Here is a 27,349-nt window from a genome sequence, read left to right as displayed (position 1 = left end):
GCGGGAGAGAGTGAGGTTTCCCTGGTAACACTGTAGACAAAGCAGAGCTCTGCTCACAAACGCTGCTTTATCAGACATTATATATCTGATAAAGATTAAATGGAAAGATTAAATGGAAATGACATCCAAAATTTTCTGAAAATAGCTGGTTTCCATCAGAAATACAGTGATATAAAAACACCCGCACTGGGTTTCTATTTTGAAACGTGCAGTGCTCCTCAGCCCCCAACCATTCAAATTTCTGTAGGCGGGACTTACATTTTGTGATGTCATCAATACAGGAAAGCAACTTTGTAGTCCAAACGAGCCGTTCGCTGTAGTTCTTGAAAAGGGATTTTTAAAAAACTAAATATCTCTCTTTGGAGTGGACTTTGAGATTTGTAACTTTTTAGATCGTTTTATGCCCAAACATACACACTACACACTGACTAACATTCAAAAAGTGAAAAAGCATAATAGGACCCCTTTAATTAAAAAAATGAATAGACTAATTTCGAACATAATGACAAGAACTGTCTTTCCCACAGGCGGCACGCAAAAACATTGAGCATGGGTAGTGTAGTCCAATTGATTCATATGACTCTTATGATATTGTTCTTTCTGAAGAGTGAGTGAATCAAAAACAAAGCTCAACCAGTGTAGTCTGATATATGACTCTTTTGAGCTGGTCCACTTCATCAATCATTAAAAAAAACCCTACAAACTAAAAATATCTAATTTGGGCACAGTTTGGGCCCTGTTCTTAATTCTTAAAATTAACAAACAAATTACTTTTGAGCTGGTAAACTATGAATTATTAAAGAAAAAAAATGAACTCACTAACTAAAAATGTATTGTTTGGGCCCAAGTTTGGGGTCTGTTGCTAACTGAATGAATTGTTTCATAATGTACAAAGTTAGAAGGTTCCCTGTTTAATATATGAGAATTTCTTTTGTGCGTAAAGAAACCGAACATGTAACTAAAATAAACCCAAATGAAGCAAATTCAGAAACTACTCCTATTGAAAGCTTATGAATCAATTATAAATAAAATAGACAAAAATAGACTTATTACATTGGCCATTACAATGGTTATTAAGGATCATTTTAAAACACAAATAACTTGAGTAACAGTGCACAAATGCCAATTATTAACTTTCAACAGTCTGCTATTTTGTGAGAGGTAAAAAATAAAAAAAAGAGCTACAAAACAGCCTGAAACAACCTGTACTAATACATTTGCCAAAAAACAAGCTCTCTTTTGTCAGCGTCTGTGACGAGGCATGCATTACCTTCAATGTCGGCAAAGGGCAATGCCCTGGAGCAGCTGTGCCGGCCAAACATCGTTCCACACAGCCATTAAGATCCGCTAGGCTCTCAAATCTCCAAGAGTAAGACTGACACTGCTTTTCAATGAGACCTCAATCAGATATAAAATTGTCACTTCAAATCAAAGAGGAAAAGGTATTTGGGTTGAGTAATGATAAAGACACAGGAAGGATGTTGTACGCATTTTAAGGTCACATAACAAGTGTAAGCAAGAGGAATGAGATGTACTGTTAGTGACCGCTGAGAGCACTCATGTTTTATTCATGCTGGTGCCAAGGTCCAAAGCCTCCCATGATCATGGAAACATTTGATGTGCTCATTAGATTTCAAAAAGGTCACTTCATTTTCCCCCTCGCTCTAACTGCACATGTATAATTTCCCTTCTGAAGGGAGCTGTAACCTTTTTAGAGGCAGCCGTCGAGTGCCAGCCTTGCTGTGTGTGCAGTCTGGGGCCGTTGTGCTGGGATCGCTTTGCCCTGAAGCCTTAGAGGACATGAGCAACTTAAACTCTGACCAGACTCTACGGACCTATCCAGAAACATTACACAGTCGGTCAAAGTAAATTGAGATAGAGGAGGAATCAGGATCACAAACTGAAACCAAGAAAGCTACACATTAGAAAGGGAATGAGAAGTGATAAAATTTAAATTCATTTAAGTGAAAACCAGATTAACTACATCCAAAAGATGCACTCGTTATGAATCAGTGTTTACTGTTCACATTTATTGTACTGGCAGCGATAGCAAAACCAAAGAGTCTCACAAAAACAAACAAACAAAAAAAAAATGACAAAAAAAAAAAAAAAAAAAATATATATATATATATATATATATATATATATATATATATATATATATATATATATATATATATATATATATATATATATATATATATATATATATATATATATATATAGTATTTTTATTCTCTTTTATTCTCCTAATCAATAAAAAAATGGACAGACATAGGTTCATCAGCAAAATTAATACAGGAATATACTGCTATTTTTTCAGTTTCATATCCATTGGACATTGAAAAATAAATAAATAAATAGTCAATTTACTCGAAGTTGTTATTAAGAATTTAAAAAGAACACCCTCACCATTTACTTTAAAAGAAAGTGAGCCTATTCTTATTATCCTTTTCTTTTCTTCATTATCTAATGCACATCAACTAGCCTAGTTGTATTGTGATTTTTTTTTTTTAGAGCTGCGAAGTTCAGCATGTACAGGGCTGTAACATCCATCAGCAAATAAAGTTTACAGGCAGAAACAAACTGAAATATGCACAAAAAAAAAATCTTCAACAAAAAAGCAGATTCGTACTAAACCACCAATTCTAGACTCTAGCAATGAGTTTAACACTGCCCCAAACAATACCCATCAAGTATTATAATTCAAAAAGCAGCAGCCATATATTGTATTCTAAGTATCATTACAAAAATAATGGCTGATGCAAAATAACATAAAAATACTCATTGCAGAAACAAATATGACAAGAAGTATATTGTGACAGTCAAACAACTGTGCAGAAAATCAGTAAATCTTTGGAAAATAACTGGGATGTATTAACTGGAATTGAAATGTATAAACTAGAACAGAATAAAAGAAAAACTAAATTTGTGTATGTAAAATTTGGGCATTTAAAAAATATTTGTAAAATTTACATACATCTTAATTGAAAAACAATTATATTCTCTCATCAACTTTAAAACTCTTTCTCATTAAAAAATTATAAAAATAAATTAAACAACATCTCTTTGAGAGAGATAAAACGGAGTAAGAATGAAAATTTAATTAGTAGACTTAAGCCAAAAAACTGAAAAATAGTTTGGACATTCATACATTAAAGTGAGTGAAAAAACTCAGCTTAAGGTAATATAACTGATCTGGCAAAAATATGAATTAAAAAATAAAACATGCTGTGTTGCATGTTTCTCAAAGGTTCACTGCAGGCAAATATGTCTAATTACAAACAGCTAAGGCTTTACACCACTGGGGATCTAAACTACAGTCTACAACTATTACAGGCATTTGTTGATATTGTGCGCATGTGGTATTTCAAGATGTCCTACAAAAAGATCAGATCTAGAATGAAGATTCTGAAAAAATAAAGACAGACCAAGCTGTTTGCCCTTTGCTACATCGCTTCTGACGTGAATGGCCTGTGATTAAAGATTCACTGTTCCATAAAGCCACTAGGAGAAGACCCAGCTAGATCTTTAAGCTCTCATCGTTTTGTAAAGCAACCGTTTTTACTGTTACAGCTGCGACACAAAACTAATTCAACTAACATCAAAACAACCAATCCAGAAGCATGGGTAATGTATCTAAAAATAGCAAGTGTACTCTATATTTGGAAAGAGCCATCACAAGCGAGAGCTTTGAACCCACCACTTGGCTTTGTTTTTTTGCTCACAAATGCTCTATAAACTGCTCATCTCTAGGTTGTCAAACAAGTTGTGGCCAGTGACCTTTCTGTGGTATTTACAGGACCAAGGTGTTGTCTAAATATTTACAAGGGAATGTAGATCACATGATTATTAGACAACTTCATCATCCTCACTGTTGGTGGTTTAACGACCAAGAGTTACAATTACATTAAAATTCATTGCAACAACACTTAGCAGCGTATGACTGATCTAAGCAACCCTTCAAGATCTTCAGATGGAGCAGGAGTTGGCTCTCTTTCTTGGCTTTGGCTCTCCAAAGTCCTTGTCATCGTGAGTGCAGCGGCTGAAAGAGCAGGAGGAGCAGAGCGTCTGTGAGAGTCTACGCATCCCCAGCCGGAATACGCTGTTGGACAGGCTATAAATGACGCAGTTGCAGAAGCTGTTGCTAATTGCTAACCAGGTGGTCACAAACGAGAGGGCAGGGCTGTCCAGCACATGGGAGCTCTCCAGAAGGAAATAAAAAATGTAGGGGAGCCAAAGCATGTAGAAAACACTGGTGATCCGAAAGAGCACCATGGCGTACCTCCGGTCTGGCCCGTGGCCTGCGTGGTTGCCCCCTTCGGCAGTTTCCATCTCCTGGCTGGGAAAGCGTGCCCGTCGCTCGCTGATCTCTCGGTTGTGCTGCTGGCAGATGCGGAAGATGTGGAAGTAGGTGAAACAGACCACCAGGGCCGCAGGGGCGTAAAGCAGGCACACAACAAAGCCAGTGAAGAGTGCAGAAGTGGGCCAAGAGTGGGCACACCATTCAAAGATATCCCCATGGTACCCTGGCTTACCCCAGCCGAAGAAAGATGGGAGAAACACCACGCAAGAGTAGATCCATATGAGAACGATGCAGCAGCGAAGGCGGCAGGGTGTTACCAGCTGGTTGTAGGAGAGGGGCTTGGTAATAGCCAGGTAGCGGTCCACGCTAATGCAAGCCAAACAAGCCATCGAAACGCTCTTCAGTACAGAGATGACATAGCTGAACACCTGACAGGTGAGGGGTTCTTGGACACCAGCTGGGTAATGGAGCAGGGAAAGGGTGGGAACCAGGCAACTTAGCCCCACCAGCAGATCCGCATAGGCCATGGTCTGGATGAAGTAACTGGTGGTGTAGTGGTGTAACAACGGGGCACAATGAAACACAAAGATCACCGTTAAATTCCCAGCAATGATGAGCACCGTCAGCAACACAATGACGGCAGTCTCTAAGATGCAAGCTTCCACGACCTTGTTCTGCCCCCAGCCAAGGGGGCAGGAGTGGTTTAGAGACACACTGAAATGACCGCTAAGGCTGCTGTTCACAGTGGGGACCACTTCGATTAGCTCCGACCGGTTCATTGTCCCGGACCTTCTCCACTTGGATAAGGTTCCGTTGTCCAAAACGCAGTGCAGATGACCTGTAACGTGATCCCGTGTCAGCGCTTTCTCGATCTTAATCTTCTGTCTTTTCCCCTTTACCTCGGTCTTTCACATGGCTGGATCTCAATGAATTGAGCATTGGCAAAAATCAATACAGTCCGTGAGGAGAAGAAAAAAAAGTGCCTAGCACTTCTCTGAAATCAGTCATGCTTAGGAGCAGTTCAGTAATTGTGAGAGATATTTCCTTGGCAAACAAAACTAAGGCTGCTGGAAACAAAAGCGTTGCATATCTGTGCTGAAGGCCAGTTGGCATTATTGTCCACAGCACCCTCAGTGAAGTTGACCAATTCCTTAAGCGGTCCTCTCAAGGGTAAAATGTGCAGGATTGTAGAAGGGGTTGTAGTATAAGGAAATGAAGATCAAATGGTTTCCTGTGACCAGTTAAGACAAAATAAGGAGGATTAAGACAACAACCAATAAAAGTAACAAAATTGATATGAAGAAAGTTCCTGGGTCATACCTTCTCCCGAGTCCCCAAAAATTTAATTTCAAGAGTTGCAAAAGTTTCCCAAAAATCTGTTCATATTAGTTTGTCACCAAACAATAACATGCACCATGTTTTGCTTCTGGAATACTGTCCTCTTGGCCACTGTCTCGACCCCCTTTGGGGTTCTATAGTCCGAATCAAAACACAGACACTCTAGAGTAGACAAACACAGGACAGCATATGAGAGTTGCCAGAGGTAACGCTGCACAGAGCACCGCTCATAGCCTGCGGGAGTCTGAGTGAGGCAAAACGGAACTAATCAAAATTTCAAGATCATGTTCTTGGGGGGCCACAGCAACGTCTTCGGTCTTATTTGCTCCCAATCCATTTACTTTTCATGAACTTTCACTGTGCATCGGATAAAAGCACGTCACGTAAAAAAGGAGAGACCTGTGTTTTCCGAAAACAGGTATATAGCTGCCTATGTGAAGGTGTCAGATCGCATCAGGACAGGTCTTAAATCCACATGTTCTTGGTTTCAGTCCAACATTTGCACAATCACATGGCATGCCATCCTCTGCATCTGATTAGTTGCACACGCCCAGCTTCTTTCCTTCTGAGGTAGGCCTCGTTGCTTCTTCTCCAACTTCTTTGTGACACATTCCGTAAAGTCTCCTCTAAAATATTCAGTCCGTTCCCAAAATTGGAAGATCTGCGTACCACTTCTGTCCTTGTCAGCTCTCGGCGACCTGTGATCCAAAGCAGGTTGACAGCAATTCCTGCCGAGTGTGCACAGTGCAAAACACGCTTTGAAATTAAGAATTTAAGTAAAAAGATGAGAACAGTACAATTTTGAACAGATCTATTCCAAATTGTGCGGCAAATCAGAAACAAGCTGTAGAAAAGAGAGCAGCCTCTCACTGCTGGTGCTCAGAGATGCTGTGAGTGGCTCACAGTTTCCTCTCCCCCTTCACAGTCTCGCTCTCTCTTCCACTGTGCCTCTCGATCACATTCGCTCCCTCCTTCCTTTCCCCTCTCTCTCCCGCTCGCTCTCTAACTCTACTCCCTCCCCCTTTTGGCGGCACCTGAGGTCCTCTTTCTCACACAACTCCTCCCAGCACAATGTTCTCTCTCTCTCTCTTTCCAATGTTCTCCCTCTTTTCTCATTATCCTCCTCTTCCTGCACACCCTGAAGATGTTTCCCCATTCAAAAATAATCAAAGACTTCCATCTCTCCCGTTGTCTCCTACAGCTTCGTGTTTTATTATCCCTCATTTTCGTTTTCCTTCCTGCTTCAAGTCACTTACACAGACCAGTGCCCAAGCGCAGCAATGCCTGCCCCTTGGTTACAGTTGCCAGGCATTTCAGTTAGCCAGGACCCTCCCTCACAACAGCTGACATGGTGCAACAAACAGGAACAAATTAAGAGACTCCGAGGGGGGGATTTCATTCCCCTGGAAGGATATCATCGCCCGAGTCTCCTCTAACACAATCACAAATGCAGATCTTCACCAGTTTTACTGACAAGTTTGCTAGACATAATTACAACTAGAGGAGCTCATAAAATACAAAGGGATTACGAGAATGACAGCCAATGTTTCCTGCACAGCTGCACTGCCGCTGAATGTTCAAGCCCCGTGGCGAAACAATTTCATATTTTAGCTGAGTGGTGAGCTTGCAGTCCTGAACTGAATGTGATGACAAAAAAAAAGGGTGCCTGGAAAAAAAGAAAATAAACAGACAACACTTACGCAACTTTGTCCTTATTGACTGTTCTGAAAGAGGTCTATAATTCCCAGAGAAAGCTAACTGTTAGCATCCCTCCGCTGCCGCAAGAACATCCTCTATTGAACCCCAGAGGGATGCCAAAAAAAAAAAGGAGGGGGGAGGGGCAACTATACTTTTTGTTTTAAGGCCTGTGCTTGGGGGTGGTGGGAGTGTCTGATGGAATGATGACGACTGTAAAATCCGGAACGTCAAAACAAAAATAAATCTCAATGTGATATCCCATCTGGGCTACAGAAACATAAAATTACTAACGTGTAGGTCAAAATCTACTGATTTACACAGGGATAATACATTTTACTATTAATATTTTAAACGGCAATATCAAATTTTTTTAATACATTCAAAGGGATAGTTCACCCAAAAATGAAAGTTCTGTCATTAATTACTCACCCTCATGTCGTTCCAAACCCCTAAGACCTTCGTTCATCTTCGGAACACAAATAAAGAAACTTTTGATGAAATCAAACTCGGAAGCAGAAAAGACCTTACATATTCACAAGACCTAAGACTGGTAATGCCTGTAATTGACAATGTCATTATGTAGTAAAAACACATTCACAACATTTTTTTTTTAAACAAAGAAAACCATATAAAATTGGTCCAATTAGTTATTATAAGATAGCATGATATTAGGCCAAATTAAAAAAACAGAATTCTGCAGTAAATACAGTGGCACATGTTGGTGAAATGTATAAGAAACGCTGATCGATAACTTGAGGAACAAGATACTACTGAACAACAGTGTCAGCCAGAGGCCCGTATAAATGATTCATCACAAAGGATGAGAAAAGGCTGGAGAAAACAATGACCATAATCCTCTTCGTCTGTCGGTGCCTGAGCTTTTGATCCAAGTGACTCTGTACAGGGACAGGCAGGGCACTCTGGCTCTCATCACTGCACTGGCAGTACAAGTAGAGGTCAGGATGACAGCTGGACTTGATTCGGCATTATTTACGGCAACAGTCAGGGCTTTGCTAAATCCACTGCTTTCAAAGACAACATGAAATCAAATTGGATCCTATTTACATCTTAACTTAATTTTAATAAATCCCCTGGTCTTACAGGGCACAATTAATAAGGGAATATCTAAGTGAATCTGTAAGCCATGGAAAATGGAATAAAAGTACATATAAATAAAGATCACAGTACACATTTAAATGCACTAAAATGTCCAAATCTAAACTACTGTATTTTTCATTAAAAAGAGATTTAAGAAAAATACCAACATTAAACAGACTAAAAGTTCGCTTACGCTTTATAAGCACATCATCGTAACATTCATAGAATGTTTTCATGTTTTAAATTTTGCACAAACACCTTGCAGGCAGTCCCGTGGCCCGCATGTAGCCATGATTCAGACCTCTGCACACATGACTAGAGGATATGACTGCATGAAGTGTGTCTCTCGGTAATACAAACTGTCATTTCTGTGTCAGCAGTGAGCTGACCCCGGCGACACAGTCTGATAGCACACGCTATGAGGGAGTCGACCCTATCTAAACTCCATTTCCAACATTCCAACGCCAAAAAATTAGACGTGTATAAATGAATCCAAAAGTCTCTCTCGTTGGCGAGTGGCTTGTCGTTGCGAGAACGAAATCATGTTGTTTGTGGGTTATTGATTCTCAGGGAGGTGGAACGGGTGTATGATGAGGCCGCTATTAGAAGCGTTATAGTTCAGAGTGAATGGCAGCTCAGTCGCTAGATGTTGACTGCATTAAGATACATGTCTGGCTGTGCTGGGAACAGGGGGCTATTGTGAGGGAGGGGCAGCTGGTCGGAGGAAACTGGGATGGCTTTGTGGACAAGTCTCAAACATCTCATACGCTGGGAAAATGGCAGCTCACCAGCACACACACTTCGTCGATAGAAGCACAGAATCCTGTTCTAAAAATTAAATTTGCAGTATTTTGATTATTAAAATTTAATTAAACCCCTAAAAAGGAATCCAGAAAAAATAAAATAGAAAACACTAAATTTGGGTAGAATAAAACAGAATTAGGACAAATTAAAACCAATTTCATAAGGTCATAAAAATATTTTTTTTAGTTAATCTTTTATGAAACTTGTTAAATGTATTGTGTATATTTCATGATTTAAATTAATTATTAACAAGCTTTTTAATTATTAAAATATAATAAAAATCAAGAAACCAGAAAAATCAAGAAAAATTTAAAATGGAAAAGAGTTAATTTGGGAGTGAAATGAGAATGATTTCATAGAGCCCTAAAAATTTTATTTTTGTTAAACTTGTTGCTAAATTGTATAAAAATTTGTATAAAAACATGTTTTTCGATTACTAAAATGTAATTTAGTGGGAAAAAAAGCTGATTTTACAGGGCCCTATTTACTGGTCCAAAATCAGAAATTGTCTGACTACATTTGTACATTTTTCATAAAAAAAAGTGCACTCTCCGAGGTCCTACTTTTAATGCAAATCTATTTTTCCCCCGCAATTTGTTTCACCTCTGATCACTTAAAACCAGACAATACTGTACAAAACCACCCACACTCAGAAAAAGCAGAACTATTCTTACAAATCCAGAATAAGTATAAAACATTTTTTGTATTGAAACGATCTGCCATCAAAGATTTCATTACATGCTCCATAAAGACTTTAATCTACTTAAGCAGGTTTGTGAAGACTATATAAATCAATTCCACAAGCCGTTTGAAATAGAAGGTAGAAAAACAAAGGCTTGCCTAAAAAAAATTATATTAATACGAAATGCTGGACGCAACCCAGTGATCATCTAAATGGCTGAAAGGAGGCTTCTTGGCAGGAAATATTCAGGGTGTTTCATGCTCGGTTACAATCATGTAAGCAAACAATTTACTTCAGCCTTAGGGCCTATGTGCCTCAGCTGATAGTACAATGACTTAACATTGTTTTCTCACATGCTTCTTTAATGTGTAAGTAATTAAACAGTATATTGTTTGTGAAAATATGGTGTAAAGGTCTGATGTTTGATTGTCTCAGTCTTTTTTCGGTTTCATAAAAGTAGCACACAGAACAAATCACTAGGGATGACAAATCACTATGTACCATTTATTTTCAATAATGTCATCAAAATGTTATTTACTTATGTTATGTCTGTATATAACATTTTTTGTCAGATTCAGCCAATGTCTACTTTTGGGGGAGGAACAAAGACTTTTTAAGCCCTGACTCGAGAGAATAGCACCTTTGGTAGATCCCTCATGCATCAGCGAAGTAAAGGTTGCGAAAATGTCAGTTTCACGCTCTCTGAAACACCACACAGGTTGCATTTTCATTGATCCACAGCAAGGACAATGCACACTCAAGAGAGTGTTAAAAACGTATGGTCAGACACCATTATAGACAGGGTGGATATAATAGGATTATGTTTTGATGTGAAAAAGCATTAGACAAGTTAAATGAACTTGACTGATGGGAAACACCAAACTAAAAAACTCCCTCAATTAAAAAAAACAGAAATAAAACTATTTTCTAAATTAGTTTTTAATAAAATTTAAATTAATTGCATATCTTAATTAAAATTGTGAAATAAATCACATATATTAGCATTTGTTGGAAAAATCCCCTAAAAGACGACCATAAACCCCCATAATTTATTTTTATTAATAGCGCCACATGTTATATCGACATGACCTGCAGTAGAAAATACTTGAAATTAAATTAATGAATAAATTATACTCTCCGCGCCCCATAACCCTGAAGGCAGTACGGTGTTCGGTTCAAGGAAAGACTGGAGCGGTTGCAGGAGGAACAGTAGGATTAACGTTATCTGGCAAAGTCTTTCCTCTCGTTCTTCCTTTTGTTTTATTTCTGTTTTCTCATTCATTCTTTGACTTCATCCCACACTCCATTCGACACTCTCTTGCAGTGCTGAGGTATTTTATGACGCCTGTTCACCATCATTCTCATAGCCTGGCATTGATTATTGTGCTGTATTTCAGGAGTTGCTCCTAAAGCAATGATTATTGGCTTGCACATAAAGAAAAAACCAAGTTAACCTAAAAATACCTCTATCAGGACACAAAAGAAGCGGTGTGAAAATAAAACTTGAAGCCATGGGGGTTTCTGTGCAGGGTTGCAGGTTTATGGCTGGGGGGGGGGTCTTCAACCATTGATCAAACGGTAAATTTATTGTGGCATGTCAGAATGAGGGCATTCAGGGATGGTTCTGGATTATCCTTTACATTTACATTTATTCATTTAGCTGACGCTTTTATCCAAAGCGACTTACAATTGCTATATATGTCAGAGGTCGCACGCCTCTGGAGCAACTAGGGGGTTAAGTGTCTTGCTCAGGGACACATTGGTGTCTCACAGTGGATTCGAACCCGGGTCTCTCACACCAAAGGCATGTGTCTTATCCACTGCGCCATCACCACCCGTGATCCTTACCTCCAGATGACCTCTGGTCACCATTACTACACTGCCTGAAAGTCATTTGGTCTTTTACCACACATTTTAGTCGATTCGGAAACAAATCCAAGGAAAGCCGAGTGTTGTAAGTGGAGCTGCTGGAAAATGACCCGCTTGGTAAATTACTGCAGCAATCTGATTATGTAATGTTCAATGCGAGTTACGCAATCAGATTACTTTTTCAGATTACCTTTTTATCCCCAACACTGTTTAAAATAATAATAATAATAATGATAATAATAATAATATTAGGGATGCATCGATTCGATACTCAGGATCGGTATCGGCTCCGATAGTCATTTTCGGCAGATCAGGTATCGGTCAGACGAGACCGATCCAAATCCGATATTGTGCGTATACTATTCTGTGTTATTGTTGACCCCCACGAAAGGCACAACACATTATAAAGCACCATAAAGTTTTTGTGCACTATATTTCAAGTGTTCTGAAGCTGTTCCATAGTTTAATCTGAGGTATAGATGAATATTTAAGTCGTTAAATTCAAGTTCAGGTAAACTCTTCTCTCCGCTGCGTCTGTCTGTCATCCTCCATTCAGTGTTCAAACTGCGTGTCACGTTCGGTTATTACAGTCAAACTCTCTTCAAGAGCGCACATTAACTGCTGTTAAAAGAAAAGGATCAATAAACTAAAGCACAGATTTAATACACTATGCATCAATATCTTTTCCCTTTGTACTTTTCTGTGCGGACTCGGGGTGCTGCTCAGCTGCACACTGTGACTCAGTGTTGCTTCAAGCGCATCATTCAGCGCACGGGATGTGCATAAGCACTTTGTGCTGCTCTGTATTGGAGCCTTTCGTATTATAATACTTTTGCGTAGTGAAAGATTATTAATAGTCTTTCTTGTTCTGTCCTATCTATTATATGTTGCTGCCTTCATTACTGTGCTATAGATTTAAAATAATTTTATAATTATATATTTATAAATAAATGTATTTTCTTGTTTTCATGAATGTATTTTACAACAATACAAAGAGCAATGTGTACCATTTACCAGATTTAGTCTTACACATATTCGCTTTTAAAAATGTTTCACTAGGTCTTATAAAATTAGAGTATCTTTTGTCAGATTATGATTTTTCATTTGTACTTTTTCATTAAAATTAAGTTATCTATATGTAGTAGATTGTGTTTAACACACAAAAGAGTGACAATCAGGTCAACACAGATAAGTATAGAAATTCTACATCTATTTAAAAAAAAAAACTGCGCTGGTATCGGATTGGATCGGTAGATACTCAGAATTTTTGGTATCGGATCGGTTCTGAATTTTTTTTATCTTTGCATCCCTAAATAATATCATAAAATAATCATTATAACATAATTCATATATTTTTCATGCTATATATACATAAATACAAAAAAAAAAAAAAAAAAATTATTATATATATATATATATATATATATATATATATATATATATATATATATATATATATATATATATATATATATATATATACACACACACATATATATATATATATATATATATATATATATACACACATATATATATATACACATATATATATACACATATATATATACACATATATATATACACATATATATATACACACACATATACATACATATATACACACATATATATATATACACATATATATATATACACACACATATACACACACATATACATACACACACATATACATACATACATACACACATATATATATATAAATAATCATTTTATTTATAATCAATTATAATTTATATAACCATACATATTTCTGTGGCAATAATATATTTTTGTATATCTATTATTAATATATTCATGCATGTATATTTATCAAATATGCATATAACATACATATCAAAAAATATACCAAATATTATAAAATATACTATAAATATTAATCATATAATATAAAAACATAAATCAATGGTGTGCAAATTGGTCAGTCAATGTATATTAAGTATTTTTTTAATCTTCATTATCACATAAAATATCCATAAATGAAAAATATCCTAACAAATAAATAAAGTGTTTGCCTGATAAAAGTAACAAATCGTTCAATCAATCAATAAATAATGTGTTTGATTGATGAATTGCTTTTAGGCTCTAAAACATCAGGTTTATTTTAAAAGTGGAAATTAACAAGCATCAGAGCTAAAATGTGGATCACTGAAATAATTTCTTGCCAAATTAGTGGCTGAATACCCCAATCTGACCCACGTTTCTGAGTCAACAGTTGTTAGTTCAGTGTGGGAACGTTCCAGTCACTGACCACGCTTGGCGTGAGAACCAGTCTGACCGCAAGAACAACATGAAAGAAATAGCTTTTCAAACATGTAAAAAAGCTGGAGCTTGCAAAAATTTCACAGTCCTATTCCAGATAATCAGCCGTCGTAGATCTATAGCTGTGTAGAAATCGCTCGAATTTGCTGTGACACTGCTTTTGGAATAAGCAATTAGATGCATTCTTAGCACCGCTAAAAACATTAGAATAACTCCGTTTCCACAAGTTCACGAGGTCAAACGAACATCTGAGCGAAGCATCAATATGGGTAGAAAATGTTTAGTAAATAAACAGCCTGCTCTACTACAAAGGCTCATCCTGCTGACAAGTGGAAACTAGTAAGTAAAGATCATCTATTTTACCCTTGAGTTTTTCTGTTCTTCAGACTGCTGCCTTTCCTCACCCAAAACGCTTTGAAAGACCAAAGCGGGTCCAAAGCAATTTTAAACCTCACTTCAAAACCACACAAACTCCCTTGGCACATCTGTTGAGTGTATTCACTAAATTGCAATGAACAAACAAGAAAAAGACCCATAAATGTGGATGCTACATTGTTAAGAAACGTATACCTGCTAGTTGGCAAAAAAATGGGATGGCATGTGACTTTTGTGAAAACAAAAACCAGTGGTAACGGTTGTCATCTCTTACCTTGGTGATGAGGATGCGGTATTGCTCTAGCAGAGGCTGATCGTTGTGGGAGTCAGACAGAAGCTGCCAGACTTCAGCTCGTAAGGCCTCCGGGATCCCAGGCTTCACCAGAGCAGACAGACCTTTGGGTCGCGCCAACAGGTTTCCTTGCCTGACAGGTGGAAGACAGACGGCGTCATTGCAGCACAACAGAGCTGGTATTTTGCAGTCGTGTTCAATATGGATTGTGCTCCAAATCTGGTTATACTCTCATGTCGGGCCAAAAGTCTCACCATCTGTTGAGGATCCCTCCCCAGGATTCCAAAATCTTCTCGGGACAGTCCTTCGACACGTCTCCTGTCCCGCTAGAGATCTCACTGTCGCTATCTGTACAGCGGGGGACAAAGATAAAATGTTTGTTAATGCTGTTATTGGCAAAACAAAAGGTGAAAAACATGTCATGAAGATAAGATATAAGTAATGCATTAAGAATGTAGCAATCTAAAAAGAAAATGACTCTTTCATATAATCCATTCATAGTCAATAATATTACAGATTGATAAAATTTAGCTGAAGTGGTAAACTACAAAAGTAGTTATCAGTATCGGTCATTTCCAAAACTAATTTGCAAATCAAATAATTTAAAAGCATTTAAAGAAAGCTTTTGTAAGAGCCTTGTTACTCTTAATTTTGACATTTAAATTTTTACACCAGACATATATATTGGTTCAAAATATCGGTTATCGGTCTACTTGATCTGTAATAATCGGTATCTGCATCAACACAAATCAGCCGACCCCTAATTATAATACCAAAATTGTTTTCGTTAAATCATATGTTTACAGGATAAAATATACGGTTTTGTTTTCCTCTTTCTCATCAACTAAAATATTATTTTCGTGGACTAAAATCAGATGTCATAATATATTACTAAACAAATCATATTTTTGTCCAAAGACAAGAACAATGACTACAGGTTATAATTTGAATGAAATCTTGATATTTTGCAAGCAAAAAAAAAAAAAAGAAAAGTCAATTGTCAACAGTGTAGTGTCAAATTCACACAACCAATTGTGAAATAAGCCAGGGGAAATCTTCCGTCGTCATGAAATTTGCAAAATTCCTGTTTGTGTGTATTCCTATTAAAATGACAGACTTTTTGTTGTAAATGTGACCACATCTTAAAAAATAAAAACTGGCAAAATGGCTACAGCTATTGTGAGCAATACTTTCCTGAAATTTTGCAATTGTCAATAGTGTAGCAATGTATAAAGCAAATGCCCAACAAGTTCGCTTGACCACCTTGAACCCGTTGCAAAATCTATGTTGGGAAATCTTTTGCCCGACCTTGTTTATTCCTATTAAAATAAATGGATTTGCCCGTGAACATCAATAAATGTAACCGCACATTAAAACAAAAACAACTAAAAATAACACTGGCTCTATCAATTACAGCCATATGGTGAGCATTCTACTATACTGCAGCTGCTGTCACACTTTGAGACCGATATTTAAACGTAACAAATCAATATTAAGATATAAGTACATCCTGTCCTGTCGCCGACTGCAAATGCGTGTACGTTGTGGGCAAACATCACTCCTACAACTCCCCGCAAGGCAGCACTTCGGATGACTCCATTTGGGCATGTTAGGATGCTGCAGGACTCCTTTGAAACACAGCGTTCAGGCAAAATGACAGAATCGTCCTTGCAGCATCCAGAAGACTGAGGTGAGTTATACGGCAGACGCACCTGCATTAGTCAGGGCCGCGGAGTGCCAAGATTACTGTCACGCCTTGAGGTGATAAAGAAAATGTCTTGGACTTAATGTCTGCAAAGGTCATTAAGAGCCGACCAGCAGACTCTCTGACCTCCAAGCCCATATCTCAAGGTCTGCGGCCACAACATGTCTGCCGTAAAGATGTTTGGAGGGAATGAACGGCAATGCATCTGGTGGCGTCAACTATGTTAGACCAAAAAAAAAAATACTGGTAATTATGGCAAGAAGCAGAAAAATTTTAAAGTAATGATCTTTAAATAATGAACAGAACAAAAACCAAACTGAAATCTGCTTTTTGCCCCCATTTACAATGCTGTACATTTTACAATCCCCGATGTGGGGTCTGGAACACAGTGGTTTCTTTTAAAAGGGCTTCTTTTTACATTTACTGCTCAAGTACCTTGGCAACGTTGCAAGGAGAGGGAGAGAGAGAGAGAGAGAGAGAGAGAGAGAGAGAGAGAGAGAGAGAGAGCGAGAGAGAGAGAGAGAGATGTCAAAAAGATGAGATTCGATGAGAAGGGCTGAATAAAAAGGAATCATTCATTAATTTCGCAAAAGGTCCACAGAGAAGCTACACAAGACAAGTTTTGATTTATTAAATGTAGTTACTGCTGGAAAATATTTTGGTGGTAAAGAAATTAACCCTCTGAGCCCGACAAACGCGAATACGCGTTTTGGGGCAGATTTTCCTGATGAGGCAGAAATGAGCTTGAATTACTCTGCCATTTTTGATCGTTCAGATAAGAGCAATACACCATTCGAATCTGTAAGGGGTCTTCTTTTATTTATATTCACTCATAATAACAACTAAACTTTGTGCGTTTGAAGAATAAAGAAAACAAACAGCGTGCGCTCTCGGTCTTCTCCGTCTCCGCGATCTGTTTTCAGAAATGCGTCACTAAAATGAAGTGTAACTCAGCGAATACTCAACACAGAAACATGAGAGTTATCTCTATAGAAAGCTTGAAGTGTCTTCTTTCAAATGAAGTACGTCATATCGAAAACAAATATTCTGTGATGAAGTAATCCGTATGAAACCAACACGATGTCCAGTCTGTCTCGTCTAACTCATTATTTTTAATGAGATCCCGCCCCCTCGCGTTCACATGCAAATAACCACGTGACCCGCGCGCGCGGAGCATAAACAAAGCGTCAGTGTCAGTGAGGAGTTCATCGCTGCTGCTGTTACTTTCGGGAAGAAGACGCGCTGAGTAAAGGCTGGATTTCCCTCAAAATCGATCTGATGAGTAAGTAATGTTTATTTTATTTTCTGCATTAGTTAACGTGTTATTGTGACATAAACTTGAACACATTACTAGTTGGGTTGTTCCCAAACTACAACACGATAAATGCTACGCATCTAAGAAAGTTTAGACCATGTTTATTATTAATAATCTGTTCACAAATATATTTTAATAACGTGCTAAACGATAACAATTAGTTCTCAGATATAAAATATATGTTTTATAGTACGAAGTATATCCTTTTATAGTACAGAGTCTATGACTGCAGAATCATATCTTTTATACTATAAAATCATACATGATGTTCAGGATGACTATAATTCCTGACTAAAATGTTTGAAATCCAGTAAAACATTGTGAATATGATGGGCAATTCATTGTATTTAAATTTCTTACGGCGCGAGTATAAAACAATAAAAGTAATATGAGAGTACATTGTAACATGATGAATGCTACGAGTCTAAGTATGTTTAGAACATGTTTATGATTAATAGCCTACTCTGTTCAAAAATAGATTTTAATAACGTGCTAAACAATAATAATTAGTTTCTCAGATATAAAATGTTTTTTTTTTTTACGATAATACAAAGCATGAATGAGTCTATGACTACAAAACCTATATATATATATATATATATATATAGAGATGCTCCTGATATAAACATGCTCACAAATGTTTTTTCTCTTTTTTTGGTTGTTTGTATTTTATTGAATCAGACACCTGCACCACAGATGATGAATCCTGCTGACTTACAGTCTCTTCAAACTGTTTTCCTCTGAGAGCGCTGCACTAACATCAGAAGTTCAACTTCAACAGAAGAATCTGTTGCAGGAACATGTCAAAATCTGTTCACATCTCTGTGGTTAGATCAGTGCACAATAATGTGTCTTTGACCTTCATTATGTATGTTTTGATTATACTGTGTTGTAAATAAAATACAAATCATTTAAAAACCCATTTTTTCAGTCTCCTCACACTCTCTCTCTTACCTGCCTCAGTCGCAGTCACACTGATGGGCCATTAGCAGCTTTAGGGGAGGGCCCTTTGTCTCTCAGGTGAGAACCACTTAATATTCAAGCCCATTACCACTCCCTCGCATATTGGCTCTCGATCACAAAACATGTTTTTAAAAATTTAAATCAATGAATTGTTTTCTGTGAGCAAATAAACAAGATGATTTTCACATAATTGTGAAGTAAATATTCTAGCCTGCAAGATCTGGTTCTCAAAAGTCTTGTGAGCAGTTGTTCTGTATGTGTTTTATGGTCTTATTTCAGTGACTTCAAAATGTTAGTTTTTCACTAACCACGCATAAACGTTGTTTTCTCAAAAACACAATCATGTACATAAATGCTGCTAACATATTATTGTAGCCCAGTTTGTGCTGTTTACAGTGTTATTAGACTTTAGCCATTTATATTTTTATAAGCAACTGAAAAAAAGCACAAATGTCAGGGCATGTCGAAAGTTCTCCAGGTCCCCAAAACACCCTCAGGGCCCAGAGGGTTAAGGATGTATGGCAATATATAGGTGAACATACCGTCAATATTACCAATATTGCTCATACTTTGGGTTACGTATTTTAACAAACTGCTAAAATTCACACTTTTTCCCCGTTGTTTATCTGTTAACTAAATCAAATATATTCCAAGTATTTATTCCTTAGATGTATATGTACTGCAGATTTTATATGTATAACATTATTATATAAAATAATATTTAGTATTTTCACATCTAGGTGGAATAAAAAAAAAAAAAAAAAGGAATTTGTACTACTGTACAAAATAAATTAAAAGAAACCTAAAATAGTAGATTTGTTGTTTTTTTCTTGTTGTACCAAAATCATATCGAACCGTGACCCCCCGAACGGAGGTGCGTACCGAACCGTGACATCTGTGTATACTGTAGTCATGAAGGGATGAACATGGTCACAGGTAGGCTGTGGCGTTTAAACAATGCTCAATTGGTACTAAGGGGCCCAAAGTTTGCAAAGAAAATATCCCCCACACCATTACACCACCACCACCAGCCTGAACCGTTGAGACAAGGCAGGATGGATCCATGCTTTCATGTTCTTTACGCCAAATTCTGACCCTACCATCTGAATGGTCGCAGCAGAAATCAAGACTCAGACCAGGCAATGTTTTTTTTCAATCTTGGTGAGCCTGTGCGAATTGTAGCCTCCGTTTCCTGTTCTTAGCTGACAGGAGCGGCACCCGGTGTGGTCTTCTGCTGCAGTAGCCCATCTGCTTCAGGGTTCGACGTGTTGTGCGTTCAGAGATGGTATTCTGCATACCTTGGTTGTAACGAGTGGTTATTTGAGTTAGTGTTGCCTTTCTATCATCTCTAACCAGTCTGCCCATTCTCCTCTGACCTCTGACATCAACAAGGCATTTTCGTCCACACAACTGCAGCTCACTGGATATTTTCTCTTTTTCGGGCCATTCTCTGTAAACCCTAGAGATGGTTGTGGTGAAAATCCCAGTAGATCAGCAGTTTTTGAAATACTCAGACCAGCCCGTCTGGCATCAACAACCATTCCACGTTCAACCATTGTCACGGTATATATATATATATATGCGCACACTAGGGGTGGCACGGTACACAGATGTCACGGGGTTCTGTACGTACCTCGGTCCGGGGGTCACGGGTCGATACGATATCAGTACAACAGGGAAAAAATAAAATAAAATCTACTATGCTCAGTTTCTTTTCATTTATTTTGAACAGACAGTAGTGCAAATTACAATTTTTTCCACCTAGATGTGATACTAAATATTATTACGTTATGTACATAAAATCTGTTTTGTTTTCATTGTGAGTGTACACAAATAAAAGACCTGTATACAGTGATTATTAATAAAACAATAAGTGTTTAAAGTTGATTCTGCTGGTATAAGGAAACAGTTGAAGTGATCGCGCTGGAGCGTGCGTGCATGCACAAAAAAAACAAAAAACAAAACAAAAACAACAACACACATCAGTTCCAGCATTGCTAACTTGACAGCGCAATTGGTACTAGGGCTGTGCAATTAATCGCATGTGATTCTCATGCGCATCTCGTCAGTAAAGCCGGCTCTGTGATTGGCGGTAAATCTCCATCACCTGTTTTCAGATGGAGCGGCAGTTAATACACAGAGCCGTAGTTCACTGACAAGCTACGCGATATCGCGTTCATAATCGAATGCGATTCATCTGCGATATTGAACGCGATATCGCGTAGCTTGTCAGTCCCGCCAATCACGGAGCCGGCTTTACTGACGAGATGCGCATGAGAATCACATGCGATTAATTGCACAGCCCTAGTTGGTACTTTAAATGTATATATATATATATATATATATATATATATATATATCTTTAAATGATATAAATTCATATAATACATTTTTCAACTGATTTATGAGCTACAAAAGTTCAGTTAGTCCTATATCATTCATGTTATCAAATATGGGACCTGACTATGTGGAAAAACTATTTGCTTAGCCTATGGAAATCTGGCCCCTATTATATGTAACAAGACTCGTATTTTATTCCAGCTCGGTTTTGCAAACATATGGAGTTCCTGTATTTGTGCTTTGTAAAATGAGAATATCCACCAAATCTGGCAACCTTCAGCATCACCTAAATTATGTAAATAGCCTTTCCCTGCCTCAATTCCCTCTAGATAGTTACATACATAAACTATAAACAGGTATTAAACAATGTAACACTGTTCCTTTGTTCAGCTGTTTAGGAAGCGCAACATTTGACGAATATTCAGACAACATTTGTGCCTGAAAGGACGCCTAGCAAGCAAATAGCCCTGCAAATAAACAGTTAAAACACACAACTATCACATCGTTCACGGACATTAGGTAGTAAATAGCACAGAATTGTCCATTAAGTGATATTTAACATGCTACTCAAACCCATGTAATCATTACTCCATGTTGTGTGCAAAAATCAATTGAGCAGAACCGAAGACAACAGAAGAAAAAAGAAAAACCGGCCAGTTCCAGGTGGTCAGACGACACACAGAGCCCGAGAGCCAATACCACTTAACCAAATTGGAATCCATTCTTCTGAAATGGGCGCTGATAACCACTTGAAAGCCGCCAGGGTTTCACATCTTAGGCTTGTGGCACCCTGTCAAAAACACAGGCCGTCTCTGCTTCGTGAAAAAGACATACGGCTAAAACACTTCACCTAGAGCTACCGGCCGAGACTAAATTAAAGCTTGCAATGGATGTGTGCTGCCAAACTGCAGGCAGGAAAATGCAAGGGGAGCGAATGTTGATCATGTTAAAATTTGGTGGGGGAAAAAAATCTGGACGGATGATCTCATTCACTTGATGTGTTAGCATTGACATATAAAGGAAAAAAAAAAACAGCAAAACAAAATGGACCTGCTATAGCTTTGCTGCCAAGGCAATCTGTTCTTTTTATGTCCACGTGTACATACATATATACACTCAGTCCCTCTCGCTCTGAAGAGAGATCTGAATAAGCTTAGAGATGGTCATTTTTCCTGTATTTGTGAGAATGGATGGGGGTAAGTGGGGCAAGTCTGCAAACTCACATGGAAATTAAATTACTTTAAAAGGATTGTTTCTCATTTATTTTGTTGATCATAAAGTAAAAAAATAAAATAAACTAAATATTTTTGTAGAAAAATGTTAAATTATTCTGAAGTCTGAATTTCTTTATTCTTTAAATTAATACATATAAGGTTAATAAATCTAAATCTATTTGAAATGAGAGAAAATTAAATATTTAATGAAGGGATCTGTCCAAAAATGTTATGAAACGTGGCAACCTATGATCACATATTTTGAAAAGACGAAGACTCTCCCCCTTAACTGATCATTATAAAGACATTTGTGGAAACTGGTTTAAACGTGATCACCAATGTTGTTTGGTTTTATATTTATGTAAAGACCACTATGAAGAGCATTAAATTGTATTATTATCTAGGTATTAATTTATTTTTATTATTCCTACAATGATATTGTCCATTTGTAAATGTGTACAATATTGTAAAGTTTCTTTTATTTGATTTTGCTTTGTTTTAATTCTACTTAAATTGTCTATTCTTATTATTGTTTTTGTAATGTCATTTTATTTTGTTTGTTATTTCGGTTAAGCGTCATCATGGTGGAAAAGTTATAACCTTAATTGTATAGTGTTCTGTTAATGCTTGGAAAACATTCATAAATAAATATAATAAAATAAAAAAAATTCAAAAATAACATTTTTTATTCATATAAATATTTAGATTAATATACAAAATACATTTTAAATATATTTTAAAATTATAAAATTATTTATTTATTCACTTTTTAATGTCATGCCAGCATCAAGGCTATTTTCATGGCGATCTCTGAATAAATTATACAATGTATACAATTAACAAAAGGTTTTAAAAGACTTTTCAGATGTATTAAATATAAAAAACAAATACAATATTAATAAATTTTTTTACATATATTAAATTAAAATAGATTTTCCTATCAAAAAGATCTCTCTCTCTATAGAATCAATATTTATTATTCAATGTAACAGAGTTTTAAAGTCTTAAAGACTTAAATATACAGCAGCAAAAAGCCTTTAAATCTTTAAGTTAGAGATAATGTAAAAAAAAAAAAAAAAGGTCAAAAATACCCTGATTTTTGGTGCACAAAAACTGGACTTTAGGGGGGGAAAAATAGCATGCTACAAAAGTGTAGAATATGTTCCTTTAAAGCAGTTCACTTTAAAAAAACTAAACAAAAAAAAAAAAAAAACTCAAAATGGCAAACAAACATAAAACACAGAAAAGCACTCTGATAAACTAGATGGTGACGTACCTTCCTCTGGTTCCTCTTCCTCTGTGGGAGACTGCAGGCGGCCACGTGCTCCCGCTGCACATTCTGTAAGTTTCTGCAGGCTGACGACTTCATACATGGCATCTCCCTGGCTGCCCTTCCCTGTGCCCTGCAAACATATAGAGCAAACACACACTGTAAACAAAGCCATAGAGATGCATTACAAATACTGTGCAGGTACATCATCAGGGTTACAGTATCCAAACAAAAAACAATATTAACTCAAAATGCACTGTACTGACTATATCTATCTATCTATGGAATAATTCACCAAAAATTATTGTACAATGCACTGGAGACTTTTCAATACAATGAAACTAAATAGTGGACAGAAAGACCTAAAAGCACTATAAAAATGTGTACAAATATATAAATCTAATTATAGAAATCATAGTTATGTAAATATTACATGGATAAATTTATATTTTATAAATCTAATGCGTTATAAAGTTGTGTGAGCACAGATTTAATTCATTAATTGATCAATAATTTAATTTATAAATAATTATTAGTTAATATTAATAATTTATAATGAATTATGATGTAAATATAAAAATATATATATAAATAAAACATTTGATATTTACATTGACAGCTTTGTAAAAAATATCTATAAAAAATATTTCATTATAATATATATATATATATATATATATATATATATATATATATATATATATATATATATATATATATATATATATATATATATATATATATATATATATAGAGATGGCAAATATATGAATATTAAACAGTATTTCATGAATACTTTGGTGACACTTTACAATAAGGTTTATTAGTTACCAACATTAGTAAACATGAACTAAGAATGAACAATACTTCTACAGCATTTATTAATCTTAGTTAATGTTAATTTCAGTATTTACTAATGCATTATTAAAAATCATAGCCAACGATTCGATACATTAAAGATATGAAGCAAGTACCGATGCAATGCAATTCACCCCTTTTTATGATGCAATGCAATCTGATTTCGATTCGATTCAACACAATGCGATTCGATGCAATACGATGCAATGGAGAAAATATGACCACTTTTAATGCCTTGAGGCATGTTTCATAAAACAAGTTAACCAAACAAGCCAGGCTTATTTCATTTAGTCTGACTCGATGTTAAATAATTTGGTTCCATAAAGCAAATTTAACAGGCCTAGATCAAGCTTAAGCTCGGCTCACACTGTGCGATTTTGGCCACGATTTGGTCGTCTGAGACAAATTTTGAAAATCCTAAAATATTCCTATAATCCTAGGCTAAAATCGGTTGTCTAGATCGCTGGTTTGACATGTTCACCGACAGCCGATTAATGGCCGTTGCGATAAATTTTTTCCTCCGATTAAATTCTGGCAGTGTCAGAAGATTTCAGACACTTTCCTGCAGTGTGACATCTCATACGACGACCATCAAACCAAGAACCAATAGGAGCACTGAACTTGATGACGCAATTAGCGCGACAACTTCAAACCATTCATTATTTGTAAAAACAATATATGTACAAAGTAAAGTTTACTTAAAGTTTATTTATTAAGGGGCAGGATGTTTAAACTCGAATAACAAAATTACCTCAAGTACGCTCTGTAGAACTGGAAGTCCATAAAGTCCTCTTTTGCCCAGCCATGACTTGCTCCACACACGTCGTCTTTTTCGTTTTTTTTTTTTTTTTTTAACATCAAGGCATGTAATTAATAAAACTAACGCTACACGTTGCTGTTGTTTGCTAGCTACCATTATAGCGAGAGAACGCGGGTCACGTACTGATGACGTAAAACTCCGGACAAGTCTTCTTGAGTACGTCCGTTTTTATCGCGTCTTGACTGTCGTACAGTCTGACATTAAGACAACTGAGATCCTACAGTCTGACATGGGGATTATGTTCGTACAGTGTGACAAGCAGCAATCGCAAAAGACTATTAAAAATCGCACAGTGTGAGCCCGGCTTTAGTCACTGTTGCAACTTAAGCTGGGAGACTAACCTGGTCTAAACAAGGCCAACTGTCAGGCTAAGCTGAGCTCCTCTAACACTGACCAATAGGAACACAATGATATTACCACTGACTCACATACTATTATTTGACTGTTTTGTTTTACAGTTTTTGGCCATGCAGCCTTTCTCTCTGGTTTTAGGACAGCTGTACCTTTTATAGTTTGCAAAACAGATTGCAGAATATTAGAACATTCCAATCTAAAATTGCTCTTTAAAGCATTCAAATAACTAAATTAAAAGTTAAAATCCCTGAATTAAAAATGAAAATAAATAAAGAAAATGACTTTGAAATTGCTATAAGAAACACATTAACTCATTTGAGCTTAGTAATTAGTACTGTACTAGCTTACATTCGATTTACCTATTACAATAGTCCCTTTAGTTACTGCTATCATAAAAATACACTTATATGTAGGTTTAAAATTCTACAAAAGACAATTAATGTCCAACAACAAATATTTCAGTAAAATGTATATTTTACTCAGAATTATTGCGCTCCTATTTGATTGTGCTCCGTCTGTTTAGCGCATGCCTGCAGTAGCGCTCATTGCTCTCGCGTGCCTCGCCCACTCCTGACAGCAAAATGGATATATTTGCATGACTTTCTAACATTTACAGATGAAAAATATACTTGTGACATGTCAGTTATGCACTGAGGAAAACACGACGTCTCAAAAGCTTTAAACAGCACAGATATATTCGCTGTTTGTCATGGTGGATCGATCTGATCCATGATCTACATTAAGGGCTGTTTAAGAATACGCGTGCACAAATTAGTGAGATTGTGTGAATATATTTTGTTGTTTATGGAACCGCTTTAGCCCCGATTGATTTGTTAGGTTATTTCAAGTCAGGCTTTGGACTTTAATCCCCGCTTTTCCTCAGGTCTCCGTGGTAGTGTGATTCATCATATTCACGCAGCAGCGGTGATGAGAGAACGCGCTTGAGACACAGTTTAGAGAGGAGAAATCAGTCACAGATTATTAATCACTTTCTAAATAATAAAACTAGTAATTATATTTACTTATATATATAAAATATTTTTATATTTCATGTGTTATAGAAATTACGTTAATGTATACAAAACATGAATTAATAATTTTATATATATATATATATATATATATATATATATATATATATATATATATATATATATATATATATATATATATATATATATATATATATATGCATTACTATACATACAATTATCCAGTATTTATATTTTATGAGTAATGTGTCATTTGTAAAAAAAAAAAAAAGAAATAAGTTAATGAATATTATATAGACATAATAAATCATACATTAATATAATTATATAAATAATTATTTAAATATTACAAATATTATTTGATAGATTTATACACAAATGTCACTTTTTTTTCTTTTATTAATGTATGAATGTGTTATAGATATTAATTCATTAACTTATACAAATAAATGCATTAATATATTGCATATAAAATATTTCTATGCATCACTATAAATATCACTACAAATATAAATAATTATGTAGAGAACAACAATTATGTAAATAAAGAAATATAACAAAGGCCATATTGGTAAAAAAAAAACCAAGGGTGAATAAATAACAGAATTTTCATTTTTTGATGAACTGCTCAAAGTCTGCATTCTCGAGCAAAGCACTCAAAGTTAGCTTCACCTTCGCCACTGCTTCAGGGGAAATGACAAATACATAATTACACGCACGGGAGGAAATGAAAACAAGTGCTGATAGAAAACGAGCCCTTTGATGCGGTT

General features: G+C 36.2%; 2 protein-coding genes across 5 annotated transcripts in view; both read right to left on the bottom strand.

Moving 5' to 3' along the window:
• Positions 1-27,349, bottom strand: part of LOC306867823 (rab GTPase-activating protein 1-like) — a 104,868-nt gene that overhangs the window by 57,035 nt on the left and 20,484 nt on the right. For all 4 annotated transcript variants that reach the window (XR_013784064.1, XM_079413717.1, XM_079413718.1 and 1 more), the window contains exons 11-13: positions 23,562-23,688; positions 15,003-15,096; positions 14,731-14,881 (exon numbers count right to left, since the gene is read on the bottom strand). Coding sequence is in view for 3 of the 4 variants with exons in the window: in XM_079413717.1 (XP_079269843.1) it covers positions 14,731-14,881; positions 15,003-15,096; positions 23,562-23,688 (372 nt within the window). In the remaining variant the exon portion in view is untranslated. The remainder of the gene's footprint in view (positions 1-14,730; positions 14,882-15,002; positions 15,097-23,561; positions 23,689-27,349) is intronic.
• Positions 3,973-5,085, bottom strand: LOC306867825 (G-protein coupled receptor 52-like; the record flags this gene model as incomplete). Its single annotated transcript, XM_079413722.1, has 1 exon — positions 3,973-5,085. The coding sequence occupies one exon, from the start codon at positions 5,083-5,085 to the stop codon at positions 3,973-3,975; it is 1,113 nt and encodes a 370-aa protein (XP_079269848.1).

The sequence above is a fragment of the Barbus barbus genome, assembly GCF_936440315.1.
Source record: "Barbus barbus genome assembly, chromosome: 49".
Taxonomy (NCBI): Eukaryota; Metazoa; Chordata; class Actinopteri; order Cypriniformes; family Cyprinidae; genus Barbus; species Barbus barbus.
Note: the sequence above shows the minus strand (reverse complement) of the source record. Positions and strands in the feature narration are given on the sequence as shown.